Consider the following 26,408-nt stretch of genomic DNA (forward strand, 5'->3'; position numbering starts at 1 on the left):
AAAAAAGTTGTCGAAATGTTCAGTCTGTGAGAGTGCAGCTTTAACATGGAGTTGATAGGGTATATCATTGCCGAAGAAAAATAAGTGGTTTAATTAAATTTTGTCTTTAAGCTAAGAATTTAACACCCGCTTTATATATGTTGTAGTGAATACTATTAAGTGTGTTAATGTTTTCGTGTAGTTGTAGGTGGTCTTTTTTATGGTACAGTAAAGAATGCAGTCGTCCGCAAATGGCCTCAGTTGGGACTTCACTTGGGACTTAGGACGAGCAAACGCTATCATACTGTGCCTTGGCGGGCGCCTGTTTCGACGTGGACTGATATTGACTGATCACCCTCGATGACTTCGTGAATCTCCCATTGCCGCGTGATCAGAACATTGCTTACAAGAGCTAGTAGATGACCTTGATTGGAGCTTGTGTAGAAGTTTTGTGAACTTGTGATTCGCTGTGTCGAACGCTTTGCTGACGTATAATATAACGGAATCTACTTGTTGATTTTTTAAAGATTTTAAATACGATTTGTGACGACCATATGAGAATCTGCATGAATTGATACATTGTAATCCCGGTGCCACATGTAGACATACATAATTGAGCTCTTCCCTATTTGGTTTATTTTTTTTTACTAGTAGAAAAATAGGCATTCCAAGAAAACCCTTGTCGAATGATGTCAATGGTGTAACATGTGACTCAGAAGTCTCAATATGACATCCAGTGACAGCTACAGCTGTGATTTATTGCTGTTCATGCATTCCAATGTATAGATACACGCGGCTGTAAAATGAGCTACTATGTAATAAAAAAGCGGTATAAAACTTAAAATTGCAATAGTTAATATGCAAAGCGAAAACTTATTTGGGGAATAGTGTTTTTGTGTGTAATTTTCAGAAGAAATCCCGGACACTGTTTGAACTTCTCTATCGTGAAGAATTGATTATCACATATGAAAGTTCATATATATAATTACTGTAAGACTGAAAGTTAAAACAAAGATTCATTCATGTTGTGAAATTCAAAGCATTTTTTTATGAAATCGTTTTTGTAATCGTTGATGTCAAGAAAAAAGAAAAACACACATTATCAGCGCAGCACGAGGAACGAATTTCCAGCCGAGCAGACGTTTTCCACACATAAACACTCCGGAAATAATGCGAGCAGTGGAGCATACTGGGACTTACTGTAGATGATAGATATCCCACTAACATTGGGAAAATTAGCAATAACGATATCTGGCTCACCCAAAGACACAAAATACCTGAAAGAGGTTTGTTCGACGAGCCTAGCTATAGACACAAATATGAATTAAGATCAAGTTTCACGACTAAATAAATCTGGAATATCAGTGGAAATAAAGTTTTGACTTTATTTCAGGGGTCGAGAGATAGTAAATCTGGAATTTGAATGACCGTGTTTATTTGGAATGGTATTAAATGCTAGCTACAAGCTAGTTTAGTAGTATGATTGGAAACAAATGGAAAACAGGCCATTTAATTTATATATATTAAGTGTTTGAGCGGACGTTATCTGAGAACAATATTTTTGCATTGATTTTTGGCTCATGCGCGTAAAAATCACCTTGTTTCAAGTGTTAATGTAAACAAGAGATCAGAATCTGGAGAGGCCGAGCATCACAGCGTGATGCCGGCTGTTAACACGCTTTTGAAAAACCTGGAGCTTACCATTAATAAAATCTGTTTCTAGGCAGCCGAACCAGCCGATCACAGGGTAATTGTGATGCAAATGAGTGATATCGAGATTGGGACGTGATGCTATATTGAACTGATTGTTATATCCGAGTTCACTTTGTGGATTTGATCTTAATGTTCCTTATAAATCATACAAATTGTATGGGCGAGGGATCTAAGGTGCTGGAATAGTGCGACATTTTTCTCGTAGACTCTGATGTATGTATGTGAGCTGAATTCTGATGTGAAATATATGGATATTAGCAACGCCAATACAGAGGTACGTGTTGATTTTAAGAGCAGGGTATTGCAGAAATTAGGCAGGGTGGTTCCGAAGGTGAAAAGGGCAAATACATTGTACCGGGCTGTATTATAAATCAAATAAAATATTATATGATTTAGAGAGGAAATGTTAAAAATGTGTTTATTGTGTACAACAGCCAAAAAGGTAATGTTTTGTATACGTCAATGAAAATAAAACAAGTCTTTAAGCAAACTGAAATATTTATGTGATAATCATGATAAAGCATTCGAAGTATTTACACAACACAAGTATATTTTGATTGTTAAATTTTATTAAATGGTGTCCAACAGGCCGCGGGATTTACGAAAAAAGGGCAGGCAGCAGCACCCTTCTTAAACTCTTTAAATAAAACCCTATATGTGTTGCAAGCCTTAATATCGTTGTTAACCAATCTTAAATATACATGTACCATTATTAAATAAATATTAAATAATTGGTCGATTCTTCAGTTGAATAACATCCACTTGTTTGCTATGAAAGCTAATATCGTCAAAAGCTTGCCCATTGAACTGACGAATTATGAGCTATACTTTCTTTAGTTGCTCTTATTTGTTTAGGTGATGAAAGAATGCTATTTTATTAATGTACGATAATGATATCACAATGTGATAAAATGTGTAAATCGTGTTTGCTTTGTCCCTTTTCCGTGGTCACTGTAATATGACTTGTTTTATATAGGGTCAGCCATCAAAACGTTTAATTTAGTATTCAACGTCGCCAGCATTAAAGGTTAAAGCAACGACTCAAATGAAATAACGCTTTTCGAAAAAACGTAATAGTTTCTTCAACATTTCTTGATATTTATTTAGTATATAATGGCATTTTCTCAAATATTGTTACATCTTGGGCTGGAACGGGATCTATGAAATTGTTAAATTCCGTAACTAACATATACTGTCACAATTATGCTTGTATACAAATGTTTTCCTTTTGTATAGTTCTGATATACTAGTATAACACTTATGCGTGACCTATCAAAATAAGGACATTGTTTGTCTTTAAGACTGTTAGTTTTAGAATTTCAGAGACTTAACAACCGCTTGAAGCTTTCTGTAGTATTATGTAACATTATTAATGGCATCAGCTATCTCTCTTTATCTGTGAAACTTTGTTTGCAGCATTTAGTTTGTGAACAATGTAAGGAACATTATCTTTGTGAACATACTCAGTGACTGAGGCAGCGTATAAGTACGCGGTCATTTATCAGTTTAACTGTTCATATTACATTGTTGTTGATAACCGGAATACAACTCGAAAAACAATGAACGATGCCGACTATGGTCCAAACTTATAAACTTCGTAGATTTATACACCTTAGACGCTTGATTTAATTTAATCCGAACCATCAACTTAATTAGATGTTGAAAAGATTCACCGATCTCGACATTACTGATGAATTTTGAATCCAGTGTTTTATCATAACGTTGTGTCAAATGTTTCGAAAACAATCTGTGAGCGAGTATCTTTAAATCTAAAAAAACGGCATCATCACCTAAGGTATACGCTAGTGGAATAGTAATGCATATAAGACAGGACCTAGGAACAACTTATTGTTGCTTTTAATCAGGCAATGATGATTCAAATCAGTTTCATGATGAGGAAATATACTTGAAGAGATTGTGATAGTATCCTAAGACGCTAATGGAATTCTTATACATTTGTACTGTCATCTCTTTGTTTCCAGTTGTATCTATAACACTGTTGTTTTCAACAATGAGCCGCCGAGCGAGTTTGTTCGCAAAACAGAACCCGGAAGAAAAGAAACCTAAGGGTGTCCGCTTTCCAGACGAGCTTGTCTTTCTTGACAACATAAAAGAGAATGACGTGCATGCCCTTGGGTCCATGCTAAGGAGAGCAAGTCTACAAGTGGATATCAGTGCAGTTAACGACGCAGGTGTGTAAGAGTTAAGACATGACAAAATGTAGAGTATAGCACTGAGTGTCATATGGTAAGGATTGGATAATAGCGTTGTGAATGTTTGGTTTGAGTTTAGTATAGTAGCTGATGCCATGTTAAAAGTCTACAAGTGGAACCAGTGCAGTCAACGACGCAGGTGGTTTCAGTTCTTAGAATGTGGAATTAAGCGCTGGGTGCCATGTGTTAACAATCAAAAATAGTGGCTATAAGCCATATTAACGACGCAGGTGTTAGAATGTTGAATATAGCGCAGTTAATAAGAGGCAGTTTAGAAGTAGATACGCCGCGGATTGGTTCGGCATAGCTTGGAATTGTTTGATTGGGAGAATAAATATAATTATTGATGAGACACATAAACAGTAGTTTGGTGTATATATCACTCCATATTGTATGGACTGCGGAAAAAATAATGATAAATTATTCTGTGTTGTTTCCAGGTCTGACGCCGTTGCACCAGGCGGTTCTGGACGGGAACGAGGCGGCTGTACGACTGCTCGTGGCTCACGGGGCGACGGTCAACAAACAGGACGAGGATTCTTGGACGCCGCTGCACGCTGCATGCGCAGAGGGACACGCAGATATAGTCAGGTAGGTAACACTGTCCAGAATGCCTTGTCCTGAGATGGTCCTGGAAAAAAATAATCGTTTGAATTTTCAATTTAGTTGATCATGATCAAGCCTGACACATGTGACCCCCAGTCACATCAGTTTTTCCCCAAAAACATATAATACCACATTCTCTCTTAACAGTCTGTCAACGAGCGCGATCAGGGGACCCGTGTTTAATAGATAATAAATATTGTAATACAGTCCTGATATAAATCGGGTCCATATCCCCCAGGTCAAGACTATTAACCAGTACGTGTGAACTAAGTTCTTATGTAAGGTCCATGTCCAGTATTATTACTTAAGGATTAAGTGAATGAAATCTATGGGTAAATTGCTTCATTGGATATTAAGAATGTCTCTCGCAAATTGGCACCCTAGAATTGGATACGTCCTGTCTGTGTTCATGTCAGCAGATCGCTGGAAAGCAGAACACCAAAATCTCTGTCAGATCGATTGGCTCTCTTGCTTTAGGTTCTCTTGGAAAGCTGAACAACCAAGTATAATATAACTGGCAGACTGACTGATGATTTGTCATAGCACTTAAAAGAATATCCTGATAGAACCTTTGACTCAAGCTGTCTCTTGGTATTATCGATGGTGCGAAACAAGTGTTTTTGAACCATAATTATGGTCTTGTCCAACATTGATACTTCTGGTTGTAATACATGTATGGCATGTGGATTTAAAAACCCTACTTTCAATAGGTCTATGAATACGGTCCGCTTTAGCTTATTGCTATAGATGAATGCTAAATAAATCCAAAAAAAATGCTTTTCCGACTACTGCACTTGTTGTTTCAGGATATTTCTTTCACGTATAATGTCTATCTATTTTATGATTTATTGTGTTAGTCTAGTGTATCAATATGTTATTGTTGCTGCAAATGCCCAAGAACATGTTAATACTGCCCTTTATGCTTGTCTACTAGTACTTCCACTCGTAAATTAGCTGATAAAAGCATGCAAAAAAATGTGCAACGACGAGTCAATTTTCGGCAATGTTTCTATTTAATTGATCAATCTAAAGCCGATGCAAAGTGTACACGTATGTATCCTTTGTGAATGTACCATCCTCGCTGTCTTGATAGCTCAGTGGTAGCGCGTTCGCCCTGAGTGCGGAAGGTTTTGGGTTTAAACCTCGTCCGCATCAAACCAAAATGCGTTAAAATATGGTAGCAGTAGCTCCATTGCCTAGCGCTGGAAAAATGCTGTATTTAGTACTGGTTCAACCCAGGAAAGTTGTATACCATGAATCGGTGCTTTTACCAAGCGCGTTAAAGAACCGAAAAGTTTAATTGCAAAGAGCTAGGGTATCGCACCCGGACTTAATTGCAATCACTTCTATCTGAATTCACTAATGGCATTTAAACATAATTTCTGACTTGAGGTCAAGCCACAATGCAACCAAAAGCACGGGCAGACATTATTAACTCAAATAAACAAGCAATGCCTCCGCCTCTTAGTTGCAAGTTACATGTTGAACAGTGGCAGTGGGCTTTCTATGATGTTTGCAGTGGATTGACTGGCTATAGTTGCACTTGATTCGGTTTCACTGCGTGTATTTGGGCGGAGAAAACGTTCCTATCATTCAATACAGCAATAACCTTCAAATTCTCATATGCAACGGGTACTTTCACGGCTAAAATGCGGTCACCATTGCAATTCATACTAGTTAGGTTTGACGAACCAAGTGGCTCAAAGTGTACTATCAAAACGGTAAGACAATAATATAACTTCAGCTCCAAATATATAGCCACAGCTGTATTTCATAGCTGCATCTGTAGTCAAAGTACACCATCAGTCGTAAAATTACAGCTGTAGCTGTATTTGCTACACCTATCAACTGCAACAGTCTGATGTAAATATACGGCGGTAGCTGTATTTTTGGCGACAGAAGAGTAGCTACAGCTGTATTTTATAGCTGTAGCAAAGCAATGAAATACAATTGCAGCTATAATGTACAACTATAGCTATTAACACATATATGTTATTTAATTTGAAAGGTCACTGTTATAATATCGTGACTTTTGATCCACGTGGAACGCCATAGTAAGCACTTAGTTATTTATTGTTACGTTGTGTCTCTTGTTTGTTTAGTCTTGGCTTATACCTTGAAGCAGGGTTTTGGTCTGGGCATCTTGTAACATTGTGTCTCTTGTTTGGTGTTTGTTAAGCCCTGGTTCTTATACATTTAAACATGGTTTTGTGGCTCTTGTTTGATGCCTGTTTACCTTAATGTTTTCATTGGATTTCATTCCATTGTGTTACTGGTAGTGCTCACAAGACCAAAGAACATTCTGGTAGCCTGAACCTTTTGCAGGAAAACAGTAACATGAAAAAAATCTGGCCATCATTATCTAGATTTTATAAGAAGGCATTTAGCTTATTCACAAGAAATTTTATCTTTATGTTTTGTTCATGAATTACATGACATTTGAGCTGTACATGAACATTTCCAAGATGTTCATCTGTTGTTTCAGACTTCTTTTTAAATAGAGTTAGCAAGGCCACTCACTTTATTCATGGAATAAGCAATTTCTTGGTTTTTCTTATGGGGCCTATTCATTAAGCTTTTTAAATTAAATTTTAAACTTATTGGATCATTGTCTTTTTTCTAAGTTGGTGTTAAGGCATTTTACAATAGTTAAATACCAAAGCTATGAAAGCAACAAGAAAGTTGTTTATATAATGACTACATTTGAACAGAGTTGATGAAAACTTAGAGTGGATTTAAAATAGTAGTATTAATCATGAACAAAAATAATTAAGGAAAATGCTCTATGGCCCAAGGTTTATGCTTAGAAGTTAGATCAGTAAGAATAATGCTAAGTACAAGTATATGCTGTCTCAGGTTTCTCCATTTAGATAGGCTTACCGGACTGAGGAGTATTTAGGATGCCGAGCAAACTTGTTCTAGAAAAAAAGAATACCATTTAATCACTATGTTCATCTGTTCTCTCGGGTTTCCACTTGAAAGAGGAACTGCCAAGCGTAGCCAAATAAATGGTTTCAGGTTTCGATGTTTAGTAGGTTTCCTGTAGCGAAAGGAATTAACAATCCTGATAATTATGAATCTGCTGTTCCAGGTTTCTACTTGAAAGTGGGGCTGACAAGAACATCTTGACAGACGAAGGCGAGCGACCCCTGGATCTGGTGGAACCGTCTGACCTCCCAACCATCCGGGTCATGCTAAGTGACGTGAAACCAAATACTGATAACCAATCAGAAGACGAGTTGGACGATGACGTCACTGATAATGATGTCACTGGATGACATAGTTATATGTCTCGCGTTTTGGTGCTATTGTAAATAACTGATCAATTTGTGAAAACTCATAATTCATCATATGTGTTTATGGTACCCGATATGAAGAACTGGACACTTTTTATTTTGTATGACTTTATCATGGTCATATTTAAAAACTCATATTACGCTGCAAAATGCCTGCATCAACATTGATGTGTACATATTGATCAATCATTCAAATACGGTATGATAAAAGGGTGTTTTAAATGTATTTACAGGCATTGAATAAGCCAATGTTACAGAAAATTGCAGTGTTTATATAAATCAGAGTGCTTTCAACTGTCTAGAATTTAAACATCATCTAAGAAATCAATCCTCTTTTTTCTAAGCTTACGTACAAGATCTAGGCTTGGTCATCATGTTCATTGCAAATGTATATTCAATTTAGGTCAATTAAAGCCACATTTCACCAATCCCTTTGCCATGTTGGTAAAATTTTCCAAATGAAAAATGGGGAAATGAACCAATACCAATCAAGTTGCTATATATATTGCAATCGGCTTGCAATGTTAGAGCTATTAACCACCATTTATTATAAATCCTTTTTTATAAGATCGATTTCAATAACTTTGCCATTTAAAACAATATTAAAAACAATATAATATACATAATTTAAGATATTGATCATAACGTACGACCCTGTCAGCTTAATAGGATGACTCTAATAAGTGACTTGTTATCAAAACTTCGCTATGAAATCGTTGTAAATATGCAATGGACACATTCTTTTTTACGGAATTGAAACAGTCAGGTGCTATTTTATATTAAAATTAAGGACTTTAATCCTGTGTTATACGATATATCGGATACAATACTGGCTACGATACATGAGTATTCATGTAATGGTTTTGTTTTAGGACTACAATTTTATTTTAATGTTAAGAATTATACAATTTATAAACGTTTGTCGTGAGTTGCGTCAAACCGCTCTATTTATTTGATATTAACATATACATTACACCATTGAATGAATCGTTTGAAGCGCTCTATATGATAGCTTTATCAATACCCTGTGATTAATTTCAATGAGTTTTGTAAATTTTTAAGTGTTTATTGGATATCCCTTAAATCAAATAAAATTGTTATGCACTGCATAAACAAATCTTGATTGTTTAAGGCTCGCTTTACACCATTGATACTTAATCCAACCCGTCCGGAGTACAACACGATGAAAGAATTGCCAGCTAGCAGATATTTACCACATAATTATATACTATGGAAATAAATTGAGCAGTGGAGCATTCTGGGCCTTACAGTTGATCATATAGCAATAACTATCACTGGCTCTTTGAAAAAGACGTGTCTCTTTGGTGTACCATGTTTCGAGGTTCTTAGAGCCGAAAATATTTTTTTGATCCATATTTATGTGAAAAACTACAGAAATAAGCTCAGTAGCCAAAGGTTTAAACATAAACCCCGTTTAATGGCACAGGGTAAACGCAAAAGACATATAGAACACAAAAAAAAATCACAAACAAGAAACATGGAACAACGGAAAAAAACTCGTTTTGAATATGCATTGCAAATACACTCTTTTCTAGAATTTAAGCGGTAAGGTGTGCCGTTACATTAAACTTAGGACTTTTATATTGTATTACAAGTTATATCAAAACCAACTTGTGTTATGCTACATAAGTTTTCATCTACTCATGTACTGGTTGCAACAAAACCCTATACTTATTTGATAACATATCCATTACATCACTGAATCAATCGTTTTCGTTATTTGAAGCGCTTTATTTGATAGCTTTATAGCTTGATTAATTTGCGATGAGTTTTGCTAATTAATTAGTAATTATTGAGAATCCTTCAAACCAAATAACTTGTTATGTACAGCTTAAAAAGATCTTAACGTTTAAGGTTCGTTATTCAGCATTACTTTTGAAACTAAAATGTTGAGCACACTTGATTTATGCCCGCCCAGAGTGCAACACGAGTAAAGAATTTCCAGCTAGCAGATATTTACCACATAATTATACACGCTGGAAATAAAGTGAGCAGCGGAGCATTCTGGGCCGTACTGAAGATCATATAACCATAGCGATCATTTTGGCTCTATGAAAAATACAATATCTCTTAACGAGGTTTGCTTGTATGCTGCGAGGTGCTTATAATTATAGTAAAAAAATAAGGCATATCTGGAATATAAGGGAAAACAATGTTTTGAATTTGTTTCAGGATTAGCGAGTTAGTAAACCAGGAATTTGAACGGCCGTGGTTATTTCAAATGGTTAAAATTGTTAGCTACTAGCAAGCTAAGAAGTAAGATTCATTGCAAATGGAAAACAGTATATTTCATTTATGATAGTAAGTGTTAGAGGTTATCTGAGAACAATATTTTTGCATTGATTTTTGGCTTATGTTTCAAGTGTTAATGTAAACAAGAGATCAGAATCCAAAGAGGCCTACAAACACAGAGGGGATACCGGCTGTTATCACGCTTTTGATTCCTATATTCATTCTTTTGAAAAACCTTGAACTACCATTAATAAAATTCTTATAAGGAAGCCGAACCAGCCGATCACAGGATAATTGCGATGTAAATGAGTGATATCAAGATGGATTCCTCGATGTTATATTGAACTGCTTGTTATATCCGAGTTCACTTTTATGTTTATGTTCCTTATACATTATACAGATTGTATGGTCAAGGGACTAATAGTGCTGGAATAGTGCGATATTAGTCTTGTACACACTGATGTATGTTTGTGGGCTGAAACAGATGTGAAATATATGGATATTAGCAACGTCTATACAGAGGTTTGTATTTGTGTTGTGGCCATAGTTTTAAAAGATTGGGCAGGGTTGTTCAGGTAATAAGGGCACATACATTGTATCGGCCTGTAACCGAATATAACTAAATATGAATTAGATAGAAAATGTCAAAAATGTGTTCATGGTGTACAACAGCCAAATAGGTAACGTTTTGTATACATATTTAATAATAAAATAAGTTTTTAAACAAAATGAAATAATTATGTGATAATATTAAGCATTCGAAGTAAACACATAACCCTAGTATACTTCGATTGTTGAATTTCATTAAAAAAGAAAATAAGAGATTGGTAAACAAGTGCAAAAGGCCGCCGGCTGTACGAAAAAAGGGCAGGCAACAGCACCCTTCTTAAACTCTTCAGCTAAAACCCTGTATGTGTGCAAGCTTATATATCGCTGTTAACCAGTTTTGAAATACCCATTATTAAATAAATATTTAATTATTGGTCGATTCTTCAATTGAATAACATCCACCTCTTTGCTACGAAAGCTGATATTGTCAATATCTTACCCATTGAAAAGGCGAATTATGAGCTATGCTATCTTTTGTTGCTCTTATTTGTTGAGCTGATGGAAGAATGCTATTTTATTAATGTACGAGAATGATATCCCAATGTGATAACGTGTGTAAATCGTGTTTGCTTTGTCCCTTTTCCTTGGTCACTGTAATGTGGCTTGTTTGGACATGGGGTCAGACTTCAAAACTTTTAATTTTATATTTAACGTCGCCAGCGTATTATTATTTCAGGCTAAAGCAAAGATTTAAATAATTAAATTTACTAACACTTTTCGGAAAAACGTAACATGTTTTGCCTTATTTCTTAATATTTATTTAGTATATATGGTATTTTCTCAAATATTGTTACATCTTGGGCTGGAACGGGATCTATGATATTGTTAAAATCCGTAACTAACATATAATGCCACAATGCTTGTAGCCAAATGTTTTCCTTTTGTATTGTTCTGATATACTAGTATAACACTTATGCCTGACCTGTCACAACAAGAACATTGTTTGTCTTTAAGACTGTTAGTTTTAGAATTTCAGAGACTTAACAACCGCTTGAAGCTTTTTGTAGTATTATATTACATTATTAATGGCATCAGCTATCTCTCTTTAACTGTGAAACTTTGTTTGCAGCATTTAGTTTGTGAACAATGTAAGAAGCATTATCTTGGTGAACATACTCAGTGACTGAGGCAGTGGATAAGTACGCGGTCATTTATCAGTTTAACTGTTCATATTGCACTGTTGTTGATAACCGAAATACAACTTGGAAAACAATGAACGATGCCGACTATGATCCAAATTTATAAACCTCGTAGATTTATACACTTTATACGCTTAAGTTTATATTTGCGCTCTCACATCCGAAGTCTATTTATGGTACAAAAAATACTAACACCCAATTGGATTGAGAAGGGTTGGTGCATGTTGCATAAGCCAGAACTTATTTTGAAAAGGACTGGGGCATTTGCAATCCAGTTCGCATAACTTGTATAATTACATAATAATGTAAGTAATGAGTAAAAGTCCCATAAAGTTGGGCGTATATATATATATCTACAGCTTCCGTTGCGCTGCGGTTATTTTATATTGATATATGTATCGTAAACAGAACCGAACACTGCCTTGCCTCTCAGCCTTTCCAAGACTGATATCAAAATATACAAATGCACAATATAAATCAGTTTATATCTCCTTTGAATTATGTTTTTATCAAATCCAAATCATCAACCTTATTAGATGTTGAGAAGATTCACCGATCTCGACATCAATAATGAATGTCGAATCCAATGTTTTATCATGGCGTTGTGTCAAATGTTTCGAAAACAATCAGTGAGCGAGTATCTATAAATCTAGACAACGGCATCGGCACCCAAGTTCTTCATTTTTGGATTGTAATGCATATTAGATTGGACCAAAGTACAACTTATTGTTGCTTTATATCAGGCAATGTTGGTTAAAATTAGGTTCATGGGGAGGACATAAACTTGAAGAGAACGTAATAGTATTGAAGTACCCCAAGACGCTAATGGAATTCTTAAACTGTGATCTCTTTATTTTCCAGTTGTATCTATAACACTGGTATTTTGACAATGAGTCGCCGAGCGAGTTTGTTCGCAAAACAGAACCCGGAAGAAAAGAAACCAAAAGGTGTCCGCTTTCCAGACGAGCTTGTTTTTCTTGACAACATAAAAGAAAATGACGTGCATGCCCTTGGTTCCATGCTAAGGAGAGCAAGTCTACAAGTGGATATAAGTGCAATTAACGACGCAGGTGGGTAATAATTTAGACATTCCAAAATGGTTTGAGTTTAGAAAAGCGGCTGATGCCATGTCAAAAGTCTACAAGTGGAATCAGTGCAGTCAACGATGCAGGTGGTTTCAGTTCTTAGAATGTATAATTTTGTGCTGGGTGCTATATGTTAACAGTCAAAAATAGTGGCCATTAGCCATATTAACGACGCAGGTGAAAAAATGTTGACTAAAGTTCTGAGAGCCAAGTTAATAAGATTCAGTTTTAAAGTAGACATGACGCGGATGGGTTCGGCATAACTTTGAATTGTTTGATTGGGAAAATAAATATAAATATTGACGATACACATAAACAGTAGTTTGGTGTGTATATCAAATTATATTGTATGGACTCCGGAAAAATAATGATGAAACATTCTGTGTTGATTCCAGGTCTGACGCCGCTGCACCAGGCGGTTCTGGACGGGAACGAGGCGGCCGTCCGACTGCTCGTGGCTCACGGGGCGACGGTCAACAAACAGGACGAGGATTCTTGGACGCCGCTGCACGCTGCATGCGCAGAGGGACACGCAGATATAGTCAAGTAAGATAACACTGTCCGGAATGCCTTGTCCTAAGATGGTCATGAAAAAAAATGTTTTAATATTGACTTTAGTTGATGGTGAACAAGCCTGACACATGTGGCCTCTGGCACATCAGTCTTCCCAATTGTTTTTATAAAATATACATTCTCTCTTAGCAGTCTGTGAACGAGCGCGATCAGGACCCGTGTTTAATTGATAATAAATATTGTAATACAGTCCTGATATAAATCGGGTCCATATCCCCAAGGTCAAGACTATAAACTAGTACGTTTAAACTGTAGTTCTTATGTAAGGTCCATGTCCAGTATTATAACCTAATAATTTAGTGAATGAAATCTATGTGTAAATTGCTTCATTTGATATTGTCTCTCGAATTGGCACCATGGAATTGGATACCTTCTGTCTGTGTTTCACGTCAGGAAATCGCTGAAAATAAGAAAACCAAAATCTCTTCAGATCAATTGGCTGTCTTGCTTTAGGTTTTCTTGGAAAGCTGAACAACCAAGTATAATATGTCTGGCAGACTGACTGATGATTTGTCATAGCACTTAAAAGAATATCCTGATAGAACCTTTGACTCAAGCTGTCTCTTGGTATTATCGATGGTGCGAAACAAGTGTTTTTGAACCATTTTGTCTTTTCCAACATTAATATTTCTGGTGCAATATAAATTTTGAACGTCATTTGACTTTAAAAAATCTACTTTCAATAGGTCTATGAACACGGTCCGTTTAAGCTTATTGTTATAAATGAATGCTTAATTACTTTGAAATAAATCGAGCAAAAATGCTTTACTGACTACTGCATCTTGTTGTTTCAGGACATTTCTTTCACGTATAATGTCTTGCTATATTAGGATTTATTGTGTTAGTCTAGTGTATTAACATGCTATTGTTGCTGCAAATTCCCAAGAACATGTTAATACTGGCCTTTTTGCTCGTCTACTAGTACATCCACTAGTACTTCGTAAATTAGCTGATAAAAGCATGATCAAAACGCCTTTGTCATTGTGGGGGAACTGACACCGGATATAGTTCAAAAAGTGATAAATCGATTTGAAGCGTTTGATTGTTACACATGGTATGTTTATCTATCAGTTTTGTAGTTTATGGTGATATTCTGTATATCCAAATCGAAGATTTTCGAATAGCTTGATCCTATGCAATATGATGGGAATGTGTCTCCTCTTTTGTATATTAATAGCACAATTCTCGCCGAAAGCTGCATGATCGCTCAAAAGTGTTCACTAATGTGGTACGATTTCAAACATAAAACAACAAATAGAAAATAAGAATAAAAACTGAATCGAGCTATTTCATTGTAATTACAGCACCTAGTATTGTTTAATATATCAATACGAAATAGTTTCGTAGAGACAGTCATACTTTTTGATGACCTGAAGGTGTACTGGGGATAGATGAAGCAAATAAATAACTCAACAGGGGATATCTATTAAGTGGACTGAGGATAGAAACGATGTATTTAGAATAACGAGTCTGTGATAATGACGGTTTTATACCTTTACGCAAGCTCGGGGAAATTGTTCGATGTTGTCCATATCGAGGGATGAGAACAAAAAATGTTGTTATTTTTGTATCTGTTTGTACTTAAAACTGTTTCATTCATATAGATTAGTTAACCATGATGTGCTTTTCACAAGCATCAACGTTCGAGTCGCAAATATTAAAATATTTGAAATATGCCATAATCTGATTTATCGAGGAACACAAAACATATGGCCGTAGAATTTATGTGGTGTTTGCTATACATATATATAGAATTGCTTTGTAAATCAAGTAGGTGAATCTATAAGTAAATCTATCAGGTTCCAGATTATATCCTTGTACTCTTGAAAGCACTGCAATAACAACATCTGTACTGCATTGTTATTCTGAAAGTAAAGTGATTTTGTACGTAATTGAGCAAGAGTCGAATAGTTGGTAAGGAAGATGATATTAAAGGTTGTTGTCCTGTACCTATCAGCTTCCGGTAAAATATGATACGTCTTGCTACAACTTGCAAACTACCTGGATACTAAATTAGTATTAAACGTGCGTATGATAAATATTTATTAATTTTTATGAAGACTGGAGTAAACGAATTAGACATACATGTATATTGTATATAAACAGTGTTACTATCATTTTTGTCCCATATTACATGCTATCCCCAGTACACATTTCTCAACTTTGAAACTATCATCAGTACATAATACGGCTATCTCCAGTACAGAACATTTCTAAGGGCATATAGTTTCACGTTTAAATGTAACATTGCCAGTTCTTACAATAAAATTAGTATAGCTTATGCTTGTAAAATCGTTCGATTCAGATTTTTTTATTCGATATATTTCCTAAAAATAACAATACGTCGAAATTCTGTGAGTTTTGAGGTGATCATCTCACATTTGAAGTTTCATATTTCATGGCCTGCTAAATCGTAAGCATTATAAAGTACACCATAATCCAAATTATCATTCAGCTATTACTTCAAACACTTGTTTCATTTGTGGATACGGTAGATAAACGTTAACACAGCAAGATCTTACCTCTGGTAAAGAAAAAGAACTGCATATTTGTCTGTTTACTTATCATTTTTTGAGCTATATCCGGTGTCCGTTTCCCCACACCGTTTGTGCAACGATTAGAAAGCAAATTTTCGGCAATGTTTCGATTTAATTGATTGATGTGAAACCGATGCAAACTGTAAAAGTATGTATCCTTTGTGAATGTACCAGCCTTTCCGTCCTGATAGCTCAGTGATAGCGCGTTCACTTCAAGTCGTGGATTCAAACCTCGGCCGCATCAAACCAAAATGAGTTAAAATATGGTAACAGTAGCTCCCTTGCCTAGCGCTGGAAAATTGCTGTATTTAGTACCGGTTCAACCCAGGAAAGTTGTATACCATGTATCGGTGCTTTTACCAAGCGCGTTAAAGAACCGAAAAGTTTAATTGCAAAGAGCACCCGGACTTTATTGCAATCACTTCCATCTAAATTCACTAATGGCATTTAAACACAATTTTTGACTTGAGGTCAAGCCACAATGCAACCAAAAGCACGGGCAGACATTATTAACCCAAATAAACAAGCAATGCGTCCGCCTCTTAGTTGCAAGTTCCATGTTAGAGAGTGGCAGTAGGCTTTCTCTGATGTTTGCAGTGGATTGACTGGGTACAGCTGCACTTGATTCGGTTTCATTGTGTGTATTTGGGCGGAGAAAAAGTTCCTATCATTTAATGCTGTAAAAAACCTTCAAATTCGCATTTGCAAAGAGTAGTTTCACGGCTAAAATGCATTGCAATTCATACTAGTTAGCTTTGACGAATCAAGTTGCTCAAAGTTGTAATCTCAAAACGTTAAGGCACTAATATAACTTCAGCTCCAAATATATAGCCACAGCTCTATTTTAGAGCTACATCTGTAGGCATAAATGAAGAACAACATCAGTCGTAAAATTACAGATGTAGCTATATTTGCTATACCTATCAACTGCAACAGTCTGGTGTAAATGTTCGGCTATAGCGGTATTTTTGGCGACAAAAGAATAGCTACAGTTGTATTTTATAGCTGTACCAATACAATGAAATACAATTGCAGCTATAATGTACAACTATAGCTATAAACGCATAAATGTTATTCAATTTGAAAGGTCACTGTTATAATATCGTGACTTTTTAGCCACATGGAACGCCATAGTAGGCACCATGTCTCAGTACTTCTTGTAACGTTGTGTCTCTTGTTCGATGTTTGTTTAGCCTTAGTGCTTACACCTTTAAACAGCGTTTTGATCTGGGGATCTTGTCACGTTGTGTCTCTTGTTTGATTTTTGTTTAGTCTTGGTGCTTTTATATTGAAGCAGGGTTTTGATCTGGGTATGTTGTAACGATGTGTCTCTTGTTTTGAGTTTGTTTCGCCTTGTTGTTGGTACCTTTAAACAGGGTTTTGGTATCGGCATCTTGTAATGTCATGTCTCTTGTTTGATGTTTGTTTAGTCTTGGTGTTTATATCTTGAAGCAGGGTTTGGTCTGGGTATGTTGTAACGTTGTGTTTCTTGTTTGGTGTTTGTTTAGCCTTTATGTTTGTACATTTAAACAGGGTTTAGCCTTGATGTTTATATTGCATTTCTGTTCATTGAGTTACCGGTAGTGCCCACAAAACCAAAGAAATTCTGGAAGACTGAACATTTTACAGGAAAACGGTAACATGAAAAAACTTCTGGCCATCATTATCTAGTTTATATTTTGAAAGAAGGGCTTATTGACAAGAACTTTTATCTTTATGTTGTTCATGAATTACATGACATTTGAGCTGTACATAAACATTCCCAAGATGTCCATCTGTTGTTTCAACCTTCTATTTAAATATAGTTAGCAAGAACACTCCCTTTATTCATGAAATATGCCAATCTCTCGGTCTTTCTTATGGGGCCTACTCATTAAGCTTTTTAAATTAAATTTTAAACTTATTGGAACATTGCCTTTATGTAAATTGATTTTAAGACATTTTACATAGTTGAGTACCAAAGCTATGAAAGTAACAAGAACGTTGTATATATATAATGAATACATTTGGACAGATTTAATGAAAAAAAAGTAAAATATTAGTATTAATTATGACAAAATACCCCAAGTTTTATGCTTAGAAGTTAGACCAGCAAAAATAATATTAAGTACAAGTATGTGCTGTTTCAGGTTTCTACATCTATGTAGGCTTACCGGTCTAAGGAGGATTTAAGATGCTGAGCAAACTTGTTTGAGAAAAAAAGAATACCATATAATCACTATGTTCATCTGTTCTCTCAGTTTTCCACTTGAAAGATGAACTGCCAAGCATCGTTGGATAGTAGTTTTCCTGAATTAATATTCCTGACAATTATAAAATTGTTGTTCCAGGTTTCTACTTGAAAGTGGGGCTGACAAGAACATCTTGACAGACGAAGGCGAGCGACCCCTGGATCTGGTGGAACCGTCTGACCTCCCAACCATCCGGGTCATGCTAAGTGACGTTAAACCAAATACTGATAACCAATCAGAAGACGAGTTGGACGATGACGTCACTGATAATGATGTCACTGGATGACATAGTTATATGTCTCGCGTTTTGGTGCTATTGTAAATAACTAATCAATTTGTGAAAACTCATAATTCATAGTGTGTGTTTATTGTTTCTGATATGAAGAACTGGACACTTTTTATCGTGTATGACGTCATCGCAGTCATATTCAAAAACTCATATTAGGCAGCAAAATGCCTGCATCAACATTGCAGTGTACATATTGGTCAGTCATTTAAATGCAGTATTATAAAAGGGTGTTTTAAAAGTATAAATAAACATTTAATAAGGCAATATTGCAGTAAAATGCAGTGTACATATAAATCAGGGTATAATCCAAGTGTTTAGAATTGTAGAACATCATCTCAGAGTCCTCATTTTTCCTAAACACACAAGATCTGGTCATTATGTAGTTTGCAAGTGTGTATTCAATTTTGGTCAATATAAGCCACATTTCACTAAACCTTTTGCCATGTTGGTTAATACATTTACCCGTACTTAATAAATTGATATATCCTTGGCAATCGGCTTGCAATGTTAGAACAATTAACCACCAAATATTATGAATGCCTTTAAAATGAGATCAATGATTACAATAACTATGACATTTAAAACAAGGAAATATTATGAAAATAACTTATGAAATGATATTATAAACTACGGCAATGTTTCCTTAATAGGATTAACCTAAAGTGTTACTGGATATGAAAACTTGGCTATAAATATACATCGGATATATACTTTTTACTGGAATTAAAGCGGTCATGTGTTCAATTACATTAAAATTATTGACTTAAATTTTGTGTTACAGTATATAACAGACAAAAACGATTGATGCGTTTTCACTTACTGGTATCATTTTAGGACTACTATGGTCATTTAATATAGAAAATAATACAATTCAAAAACGTTTGATCGTGAGTTGCGTATAAAGCCCATATTTATTTGATAACATATACATTACACCATTTAATCAATCGTTTTCATTACTTGAAGCGCTTTATTTGAAAGCTTTATAAATACCCTGTGATTGCTTTCAATGAGTGTTGTTAATTATTAAGTGATTATTAAGGTATCCCTTAAATCAAATAAATTGATATGCACTGCTTGAAGAGATATTGATTGTTTTGGGCTCTTTTTTCACCATAAATACTTAATCGAACCCGTCCGGAGTCTAGAGTGCAATACGAGAATAGAATTTCCAGCTAAAATATGTTTTTCACACAATTATACACTCTGGAAAAATTGCGGAGCAGTCTGGGTATTGCAATACAACATATAACGATCATTGGCTCTTTGAAAAAAAACACTATCTAAACGAGGTTTGTTTGCATATTTCGAGGTGCTTATAGTAAAAAATAGAACATTTTTTTGAACAAGATTCATTAGTCTAAATAAATTTGGGATAGCAGTGAAAATAAAGTTTTGAATATGTTTAAGGGGTCGAAACTTTGTATATCTGGCATTTGAATGTCCTTGCTTATTTGGAATGACATTAAATGCTAGCGAGTAACTAGTATAGTAGTATTTGGTAACAAATGGAAAACAGTGCATTCAATTTAAAATATTAAGTGTTTCATTGGAGGCTACCTGAGAAAAAAATTGTGCATTGATTTTTGACTAATGTGAGTAAAAATATCTCTGTTCCAAGGCTTCATGGTTGCAAACAAGAGGCTAGAATCCAGAGAGGCCTAGAAACCCAGTAGGTTTACACGCTTTTAATCTTGTTATGTGTTGTTATAGGTTGCGCTTTTAAAATATATGTAAAAACAGATATAATTTTTCATTAATTTTAGGTCTATGTGGTAAAATGAGTTGAGTTAGAGATTGCGATATGGCTTAATTACTTTTGAGATATTGGGGCCTGGACCTTACCATAAATAAAATATGTTTCAAGGCAACCGATCAGAATGTGATTGTGATGCAAATGGGCGATATCGAGATGATTGTTATATCCGAGTTCACTTTGTGGAGTTCCTCGTTCTGTTCCTTATGAATTATACAATCTATATGGACAAGGTACTTAAGCTACTTGAATAGTGTGACATAAGTCTTGTAGACTCTGATATATGTATACGAGCTGAAACCTGATGTGAAATATATGGATATTAGCAATGCAATACAGGGGTATGTGTTGGAGTTATAACCATGCTTTTTAAAGAGCAGGGTATTTAAAAAAAATGGGGCAATGTTTCAGGTATAAAGGGCACATTGTATCGGGCTAAAATAGGATATGAATTTGAAAGAAATGTTTTACAAATGTGTTTATATGAAATGTTAATCTACTTCTCCCAATTAGTTAAAGTTTTGTACATATTTTTACATCTAATAATAAAATAAGTTTTTAAACAAATAATTGTATGATGATATTAAGCATTCGATGCGATAAGGGCAGATATTAACACATCACCAAACTTTGATTGTTGAATTTGATTCAAAGACCGAAAAAGGGTACACAAGGTGGTCCCCAACAGGTCGCGGGCTCTACGAAAAGGGGCAGGGTGCATCAACCTTTTAAATTAAACATTCCGCTATTACCCTATTTATATGCACACAAAGATATCTTTGTTGACCAATTTTGAAATATAATTTTATTAAATGAGTTATTAAATTATAGGCCGATGCTTCAGTTGATTTCAACAAACCTGTTTGCCAAATTAACCCTTAAGCCTACACTAACTATACATTTTCCAGTTGAACTGATTAACTTTTTCATGAGCATTGTACTTGTTAGTGGAGAACTGTCTCTTGTTGCTCCTATTTGTCTAGGTGATGGAAAATGCTATTACTAATGTAAGAAAATTATGTACCAATGCAATAGATAACCTGTTGAATTCGTGTTTGGCTTGTCCCTTTTGTCAATGCAAAATGGGAACCGGACACGTTTTTGGGGGGTCAGACATCGAGAAAAGTAGTTTCGCTTGAAGTTTATTTTTTTTCAATCTAATGATAAAAATTCGCGAGCATATTATACTTTCCAGGACAGTAATTCAACTTTTAATAGCGTTTCTAACGCATTTCTCAAATATATAGCATTTGCTACGTTTTTTTTAACAAATATATAACTATTTTCCGCCCAGGTTTCCAATTTCTTTTTCGTGTTTGCCCCTTTAAAGTTACATAAACGTTTGTTGATAACCCGAAAACAAATTGGTTAACAATGAAAGACCTCTGCGTTGAAGAACACAATTAAGACACTTTAGACGCTTGATTTTATTAAATCCCGCGGATCATCGACTTATTTAGATGTTGAGAGGATTCACCGTTCTCGACATCACTGATGAAGGCAGAATCCTGTGTTTTATCGCAATGTTGTTTTTTTTGCAAAAACAAACATTAGTTGACAATACGTGCCATTGTTAACACAGTTATTGCCTAACTGTACAAACAGACCATAAGCGTCTGTTTCGATTTAAATGCGATATTCAATGTATTGATTGTGTGTATGGTAAATAACCCTATGTTATATATGTATTCATAACGTTTTTTTTAACAGAAAAACAAAATGAACTAAACTAAACTAAACAAATTTTCGTTTTGCGGGTTCGGGTAACGGGGCTCAGAATGCCCTTCATCCAAACTGTCGCATTTAATACGCTTCACTTCTATACAATTCTGACTTGTGTTCGTTTAACCAACAAACCTAGTTGCGATTTTGCATCTTGGAGAGATTTTAAACAGTAGAACCAAAATGTTTCAAGTATATGCTTTGAATGTTTCCAAAATCAACAAAAAAAGCTTGATGGTCTCTTTTATATAATACACGAAAACTGGTTTTGTATCTGGAGTGCAAGATTCTTAATTGCGTTGTGTATTTCATATAGATGGCACTGGCTAACAGTGAAAACGAAAACTTGCTCGGATGTAATATCTCCATGGACCATGTATTGCTTTCAAAGGGCAATATTTCTACATGTACTGAATGAGTCAAAAGTCGTAACAATATATACGAACTCTCAATCAGATAAGTACGGTGGCATAGGGTTGACACATTAATTAAAAAGAAATGGACATGACTTTCTTATTTTTCGACTAAGAATATCGTGGCTACAACTTACAACCTAATACCCACGACTAAGCTTGTCGTGGTCAGGACTTATTATCTCATTCCCAAGCAGATGGCTATATCGTGGCCACGCCATAGTGTTCCTCAATGCAATAGAAAAGCTTTTGAAAATACTTAAGTTTTAAAAGAAGTTTTGTTATTGCTGTTTGTTGCTATTTGATAAACGTAAATAAAATAACTCAATTAAAACATTGGTTGGAAAAAATAAACCAACATGAAATCTGTGAGCGAGTGTCTTTAAAACTAGATAACGGCATCAGCACTCAAGTTCTTTAACGGGAGTTGTAATGCATATAAGATAGGACCAAAGTACAATCTATTGTTGCTTTTAATCATTACTATGATGAGGAAATATGCTTGAACTGAACTTAAAAGTACACCAACGCGCTTGTCAGTGTTGTTTATATACTGCGATATCTTCTTTTTATCTTGAGTCGCCGAGCGAGTTTGTTCGCAAAACAGACCCCAAGTCTACAGGTGGATATCAGTGCAGTTAACGACGCAGGTGGGTAAGATTTCAGACATGAAAAAAATGTAAAATATAGCACTGAGTGCCATGTGCTATGGATTGGATAACAGCGCTGTTAATGTCACAGTTTGGGTTGAGTTTAGTATAGCAACTAGTGCCATGTTAACAGTCTACAAGTGGTATCCAGAGCAGTCAATGTCGCAGGTGGTTTCAGGTTTGCTTAAAATGTAGAAAAAAAATAAACGCTGGGTGCCATGTGTTAACAATCAAGAATAGTAGCTATTAGCCATATTAACGACGCAGGTGTAATAATAATAATAAGATTCAGTTAAGAAGTAGATACGCCGCGCGTGGATTCGGCATAGCTTTGAATTGTTTGATTGGGAAGATAGATATAATTATTGATGAGACACATAAACAGTAGTTTGATGTGTATATCACATCATATGGTATGGACTGCGGAAAAATAATGATAAAACATTATGTGTTGTTTCCAGGTCTGACGCCGCTGCACCAGGCGGTTCTGGACGGAAACGAGGCGGCCGTCCGACTGTTCGTGGCTCACGGGTCGACGGTAAACAAACAGGACGAGGATTCCTGGACACCGCTGCACGCCGCATGCGCAGACGGACACGTAGATATACTCAGGTAAGCTATCACTGTCCAGAATGCTTTGTATATTGAATTTAGTTGATGATGATCAAGCCTGGCACATGTGCCCCCCCCCCAGACACTTTGGTTTCCCCCAAAACATATAATCCAACATTTTCTCTTAACAGTATGTCAACGAGCGCGATCAGGAACCGTGTATAATAGATAATAAATATCGCGATCAGGAACCGTGTATAATAGATGATCAATATTGTAATATAGTCCTGAATCATGATCAAGCTAGAAAAAACAATCTATAAATGAGGTCCATATCCCATATATGGCCAAAACTATAATCCAGTACGTTTGAACTAAGTTTTTATGTAAGGCCCATGTCCAGTGTTATTGATTAAAAAAAATAGTACATGAAATCTATGTGTAAATTGCTCCCAAATTGGCACCCTGGAATTGGATACGTCCTGTCTGTGTTTCACGTCAGGAAAGCAGAACACCAAAATGTTTGTCAGATCGATCTTGCATTAGGTTCTCTTGAAAGCTGGACAACCAAGTATAATTGGACTGCCAGTCTGACTGGTGATTTGTCATAGCACTTAAAATAATACACTGATAAAACCTTTTACTTAAGCTGTCTCTTAGTGTTATCGATGGTGCGGAACAAGTGTTTTTGAGCCATATTGTCTTTTTCAACACTATTTCTTCTGGTCGTAATATATCATGTTACTTTAAACAATTTCCTTTTAATATGTCTATGAACACGGTAAGTTTGATATTATTTCTATAGATGAATTAATTACTGTAAGAAAACACCAACAAACATGCCTTTCCTACACATGCATCTTGTTGTTTCAGGTTATCTCTTTTGCGTATAATATCTAGTTTTTATGATTTATTGCGTTTGTCTGGTGTATTAACATACTCTATTTGCTGCAAATTCCCAGGAACATGTTGTAATTGCTCGGTTTGTACGTCTACTTGTACTTACGCTCGTAAATTAGCTTATAAAAGCACAATCAAAATGCCTTTGTGCAACGATGAGAAAGTCAATTTTCGGCAACTCAATGTTTGGTTTTAGTTGGTTGATGTGAAAGTGACGCAGACTTCAGCTGTAAAAATATATAATAGAACACTGCTATATTCTAAAGCCACATCTGTAGCCACAAATGAAGAACATCAGTAGTAAAATTACACCTGTAGCTATATTTGCTACACCTATCAACTGCAACAGTCTGATGTAATTTTACGCTGTATTTTATAGCTGTAGCAACGAGTTGAAATACAATAGCAGGTATAATGTAAGTTATAACTATTAACACATAAATGTTATTGAATTTGAAAGGTCACTGTGGTAATATCGTGACTTTTTAGCCAGGTGGAACGCCAAAGTTAGCACTCTGATCCATTACATCTTGTAACGTTGTGTCTCTTGTTTGATGTTTGTTTAGATTTCGTGTTTATACCTTTAAACAGGGTTTTGGTCTCGGCATCTTGTAACGTTGTGTCTCTTGTCAAATGTTTGTTTAGAGTTGGTGTTTATACCTTTAAACAGGGTTTTGGTCTGGGCATCTTGTAACGTTGTGTCTCTTGTTTGGTGTTTTTTAATGTTGGTGCTTATACCTTGAAACGGGGTTTTGGTCAGGGCATCTTGTAACGTTGTGACTCTTGTTTGATATTTGTTTGCCTTGGGGTTTGTACCCCATTATATTCAATTGTGTTACTGGTAGTGCCCACAACACCAAAGAACATTCTGGTAGACTGAACCTTTTGCAGGAATCCAATAACATGAAAAAACCTCTGGCCATCATAATGTAGTTTTTATGATGCTGAGCAAACTTGTTTTAGAAATAAATGTACCACATAATCACTATGATCATCTGTTCTCTCAGATTTCCACTTGAAAGAGGAACTGCCAAGCATAGTCAGATAAATGGTTTCAGGTTTCGATGTTTAGTAGGTTTCCTGTAGCGAAATGAATTAACAATCCTGACAATTATGAATCTGTTATTCCAGGTTTCTACTTGAAAGTGGGGCTGACAAGAACATCTTGACAGACGAAGGCGAGCGACCCCTGGATCTGGTGGAACCGTCTGACCTCCCAACCATCCGGGTCATGCTAAGTGACGTGAAACCAAATACTGATAACCAATCAGAAGACGAGTTGTACGATGACGTCACTGATAATGATGTCACTGGATGACATAGTTATATGTCTCGCGTTTTGGTGCTATTGTAAATAACTAATCAATTTGTTAAAACTCATAGTTCATCATATGTGTTTATGGTACTCGATATGAAGAACTGGACAATTTTATTGTGTATGACTTTATCATGGCCATATAAAAAAATTCATTACGCTGCAAAATGCCTGCATCGTCATTGATGTGTACATATTAATCAATCATTCAAATACGGTATGATAAAGGGTGTTTTAAAAGTATTAATAGGCACTGAATAAGCCAATGTTACAGAAAATTGCAGTGTTTATATAAATCAGGGTGTTTCCAACTGTCTAGAATTTAAACATCATCTAAGAAATCAATCCTTTTTTTCTAAGCTTACGCACACGATCTAGTTTTGGTCACCATGTAGATTGCAAGTGTGTATTCAATTTCGGTCAATAAAAGCCACATTTAACCAGTCCATTTGCCATGTTGGTAAAATTTGCCAACATGGATTGGTTTTATGCATGAACCAATACCAATTTGGCAATCGGCTTGCACTCTCAGAACTATAAACCACCATTTATTATAAATCATTTTTATAAGATCGAT

At 35.5% G+C, this 26,408-nt stretch overlaps 3 protein-coding genes across 3 annotated transcripts; all 3 read left to right on the forward strand.

Annotated features, from left to right (window-relative positions):
- Positions 1 to 881: 881 nt before the first annotated feature.
- LOC128207908 (protein phosphatase 1 regulatory subunit 27-like) lies at positions 882 to 8,922 on the forward strand. Its single transcript, XM_052911091.1, has 4 exons — positions 882 to 1,966; positions 3,675 to 3,884; positions 4,346 to 4,496; positions 7,603 to 8,922. The coding sequence occupies exons 2-4, from the start codon at positions 3,704 to 3,706 to the stop codon at positions 7,787 to 7,789; spliced, it is 519 nt and encodes a 172-aa protein (XP_052767051.1). The 5' UTR covers positions 882 to 1,966; positions 3,675 to 3,703; the 3' UTR covers positions 7,790 to 8,922.
- A 1,629-nt stretch (positions 8,923 to 10,551) lies between these two features.
- On the forward strand, positions 10,552 to 19,451 carry LOC128207909 (protein phosphatase 1 regulatory subunit 27-like). The gene is made up of 4 exons (XM_052911092.1): positions 10,552 to 10,582; positions 12,670 to 12,878; positions 13,289 to 13,439; positions 18,334 to 19,451. The coding sequence occupies exons 2-4, from the start codon at positions 12,698 to 12,700 to the stop codon at positions 18,518 to 18,520; spliced, it is 519 nt and encodes a 172-aa protein (XP_052767052.1). The 5' UTR covers positions 10,552 to 10,582; positions 12,670 to 12,697; the 3' UTR covers positions 18,521 to 19,451.
- A 3,322-nt stretch (positions 19,452 to 22,773) lies between these two features.
- On the forward strand, positions 22,774 to 25,834 carry LOC128208727 (protein phosphatase 1 regulatory subunit 27-like). Its single transcript, XM_052912277.1, has 4 exons — positions 22,774 to 22,782; positions 23,022 to 23,064; positions 23,526 to 23,676; positions 25,648 to 25,834. Exons 1-4 carry the CDS (start codon positions 22,774 to 22,776, stop codon positions 25,832 to 25,834), a joined length of 390 nt encoding a protein of 129 aa, XP_052768237.1.
- The last annotated feature ends 574 nt before the right edge of the window (positions 25,835 to 26,408 follow it).

Source organism: Mya arenaria, chromosome 11 (genome assembly GCF_026914265.1).
Source record: "Mya arenaria isolate MELC-2E11 chromosome 11, ASM2691426v1".
NCBI lineage: Eukaryota > Metazoa > Mollusca > Bivalvia > Myida > Myidae > Mya > Mya arenaria.

Excerpts from the sequence above, each read along its gene's own strand:
- LOC128208727 (XM_052912277.1), top strand. Across the intron at positions 23,065-23,525 it reads CAGTGCAGTTAACGACGCAG|GTCTGACGCCGCTGCACCAG; the intron begins GTGGGTAAGATT and ends TGTTGTTTCCAG. Across the intron at positions 23,677-25,647 it reads GGACACGTAGATATACTCAG|GTTTCTACTTGAAAGTGGGG; the intron begins GTAAGCTATCAC and ends CTGTTATTCCAG.
- LOC128207909 (XM_052911092.1), top strand. The coding sequence starts at position 12,698 with ATGAGTCGCCGAGCGAGTTTGTTCGCAAAACAGAACCCGGAAGAAAAG. Across the intron at positions 12,879-13,288 it reads AAGTGCAATTAACGACGCAG|GTCTGACGCCGCTGCACCAG; the intron begins GTGGGTAATAAT and ends TGTTGATTCCAG. Across the intron at positions 13,440-18,333 it reads GGACACGCAGATATAGTCAA|GTTTCTACTTGAAAGTGGGG; the intron begins GTAAGATAACAC and ends TTGTTGTTCCAG.
- LOC128207908 (XM_052911091.1), top strand. The coding sequence starts at position 3,704 with ATGAGCCGCCGAGCGAGTTTGTTCGCAAAACAGAACCCGGAAGAAAAG. Across the intron at positions 3,885-4,345 it reads CAGTGCAGTTAACGACGCAG|GTCTGACGCCGTTGCACCAG; the intron begins GTGTGTAAGAGT and ends TGTTGTTTCCAG. Across the intron at positions 4,497-7,602 it reads GGACACGCAGATATAGTCAG|GTTTCTACTTGAAAGTGGGG; the intron begins GTAGGTAACACT and ends CTGCTGTTCCAG.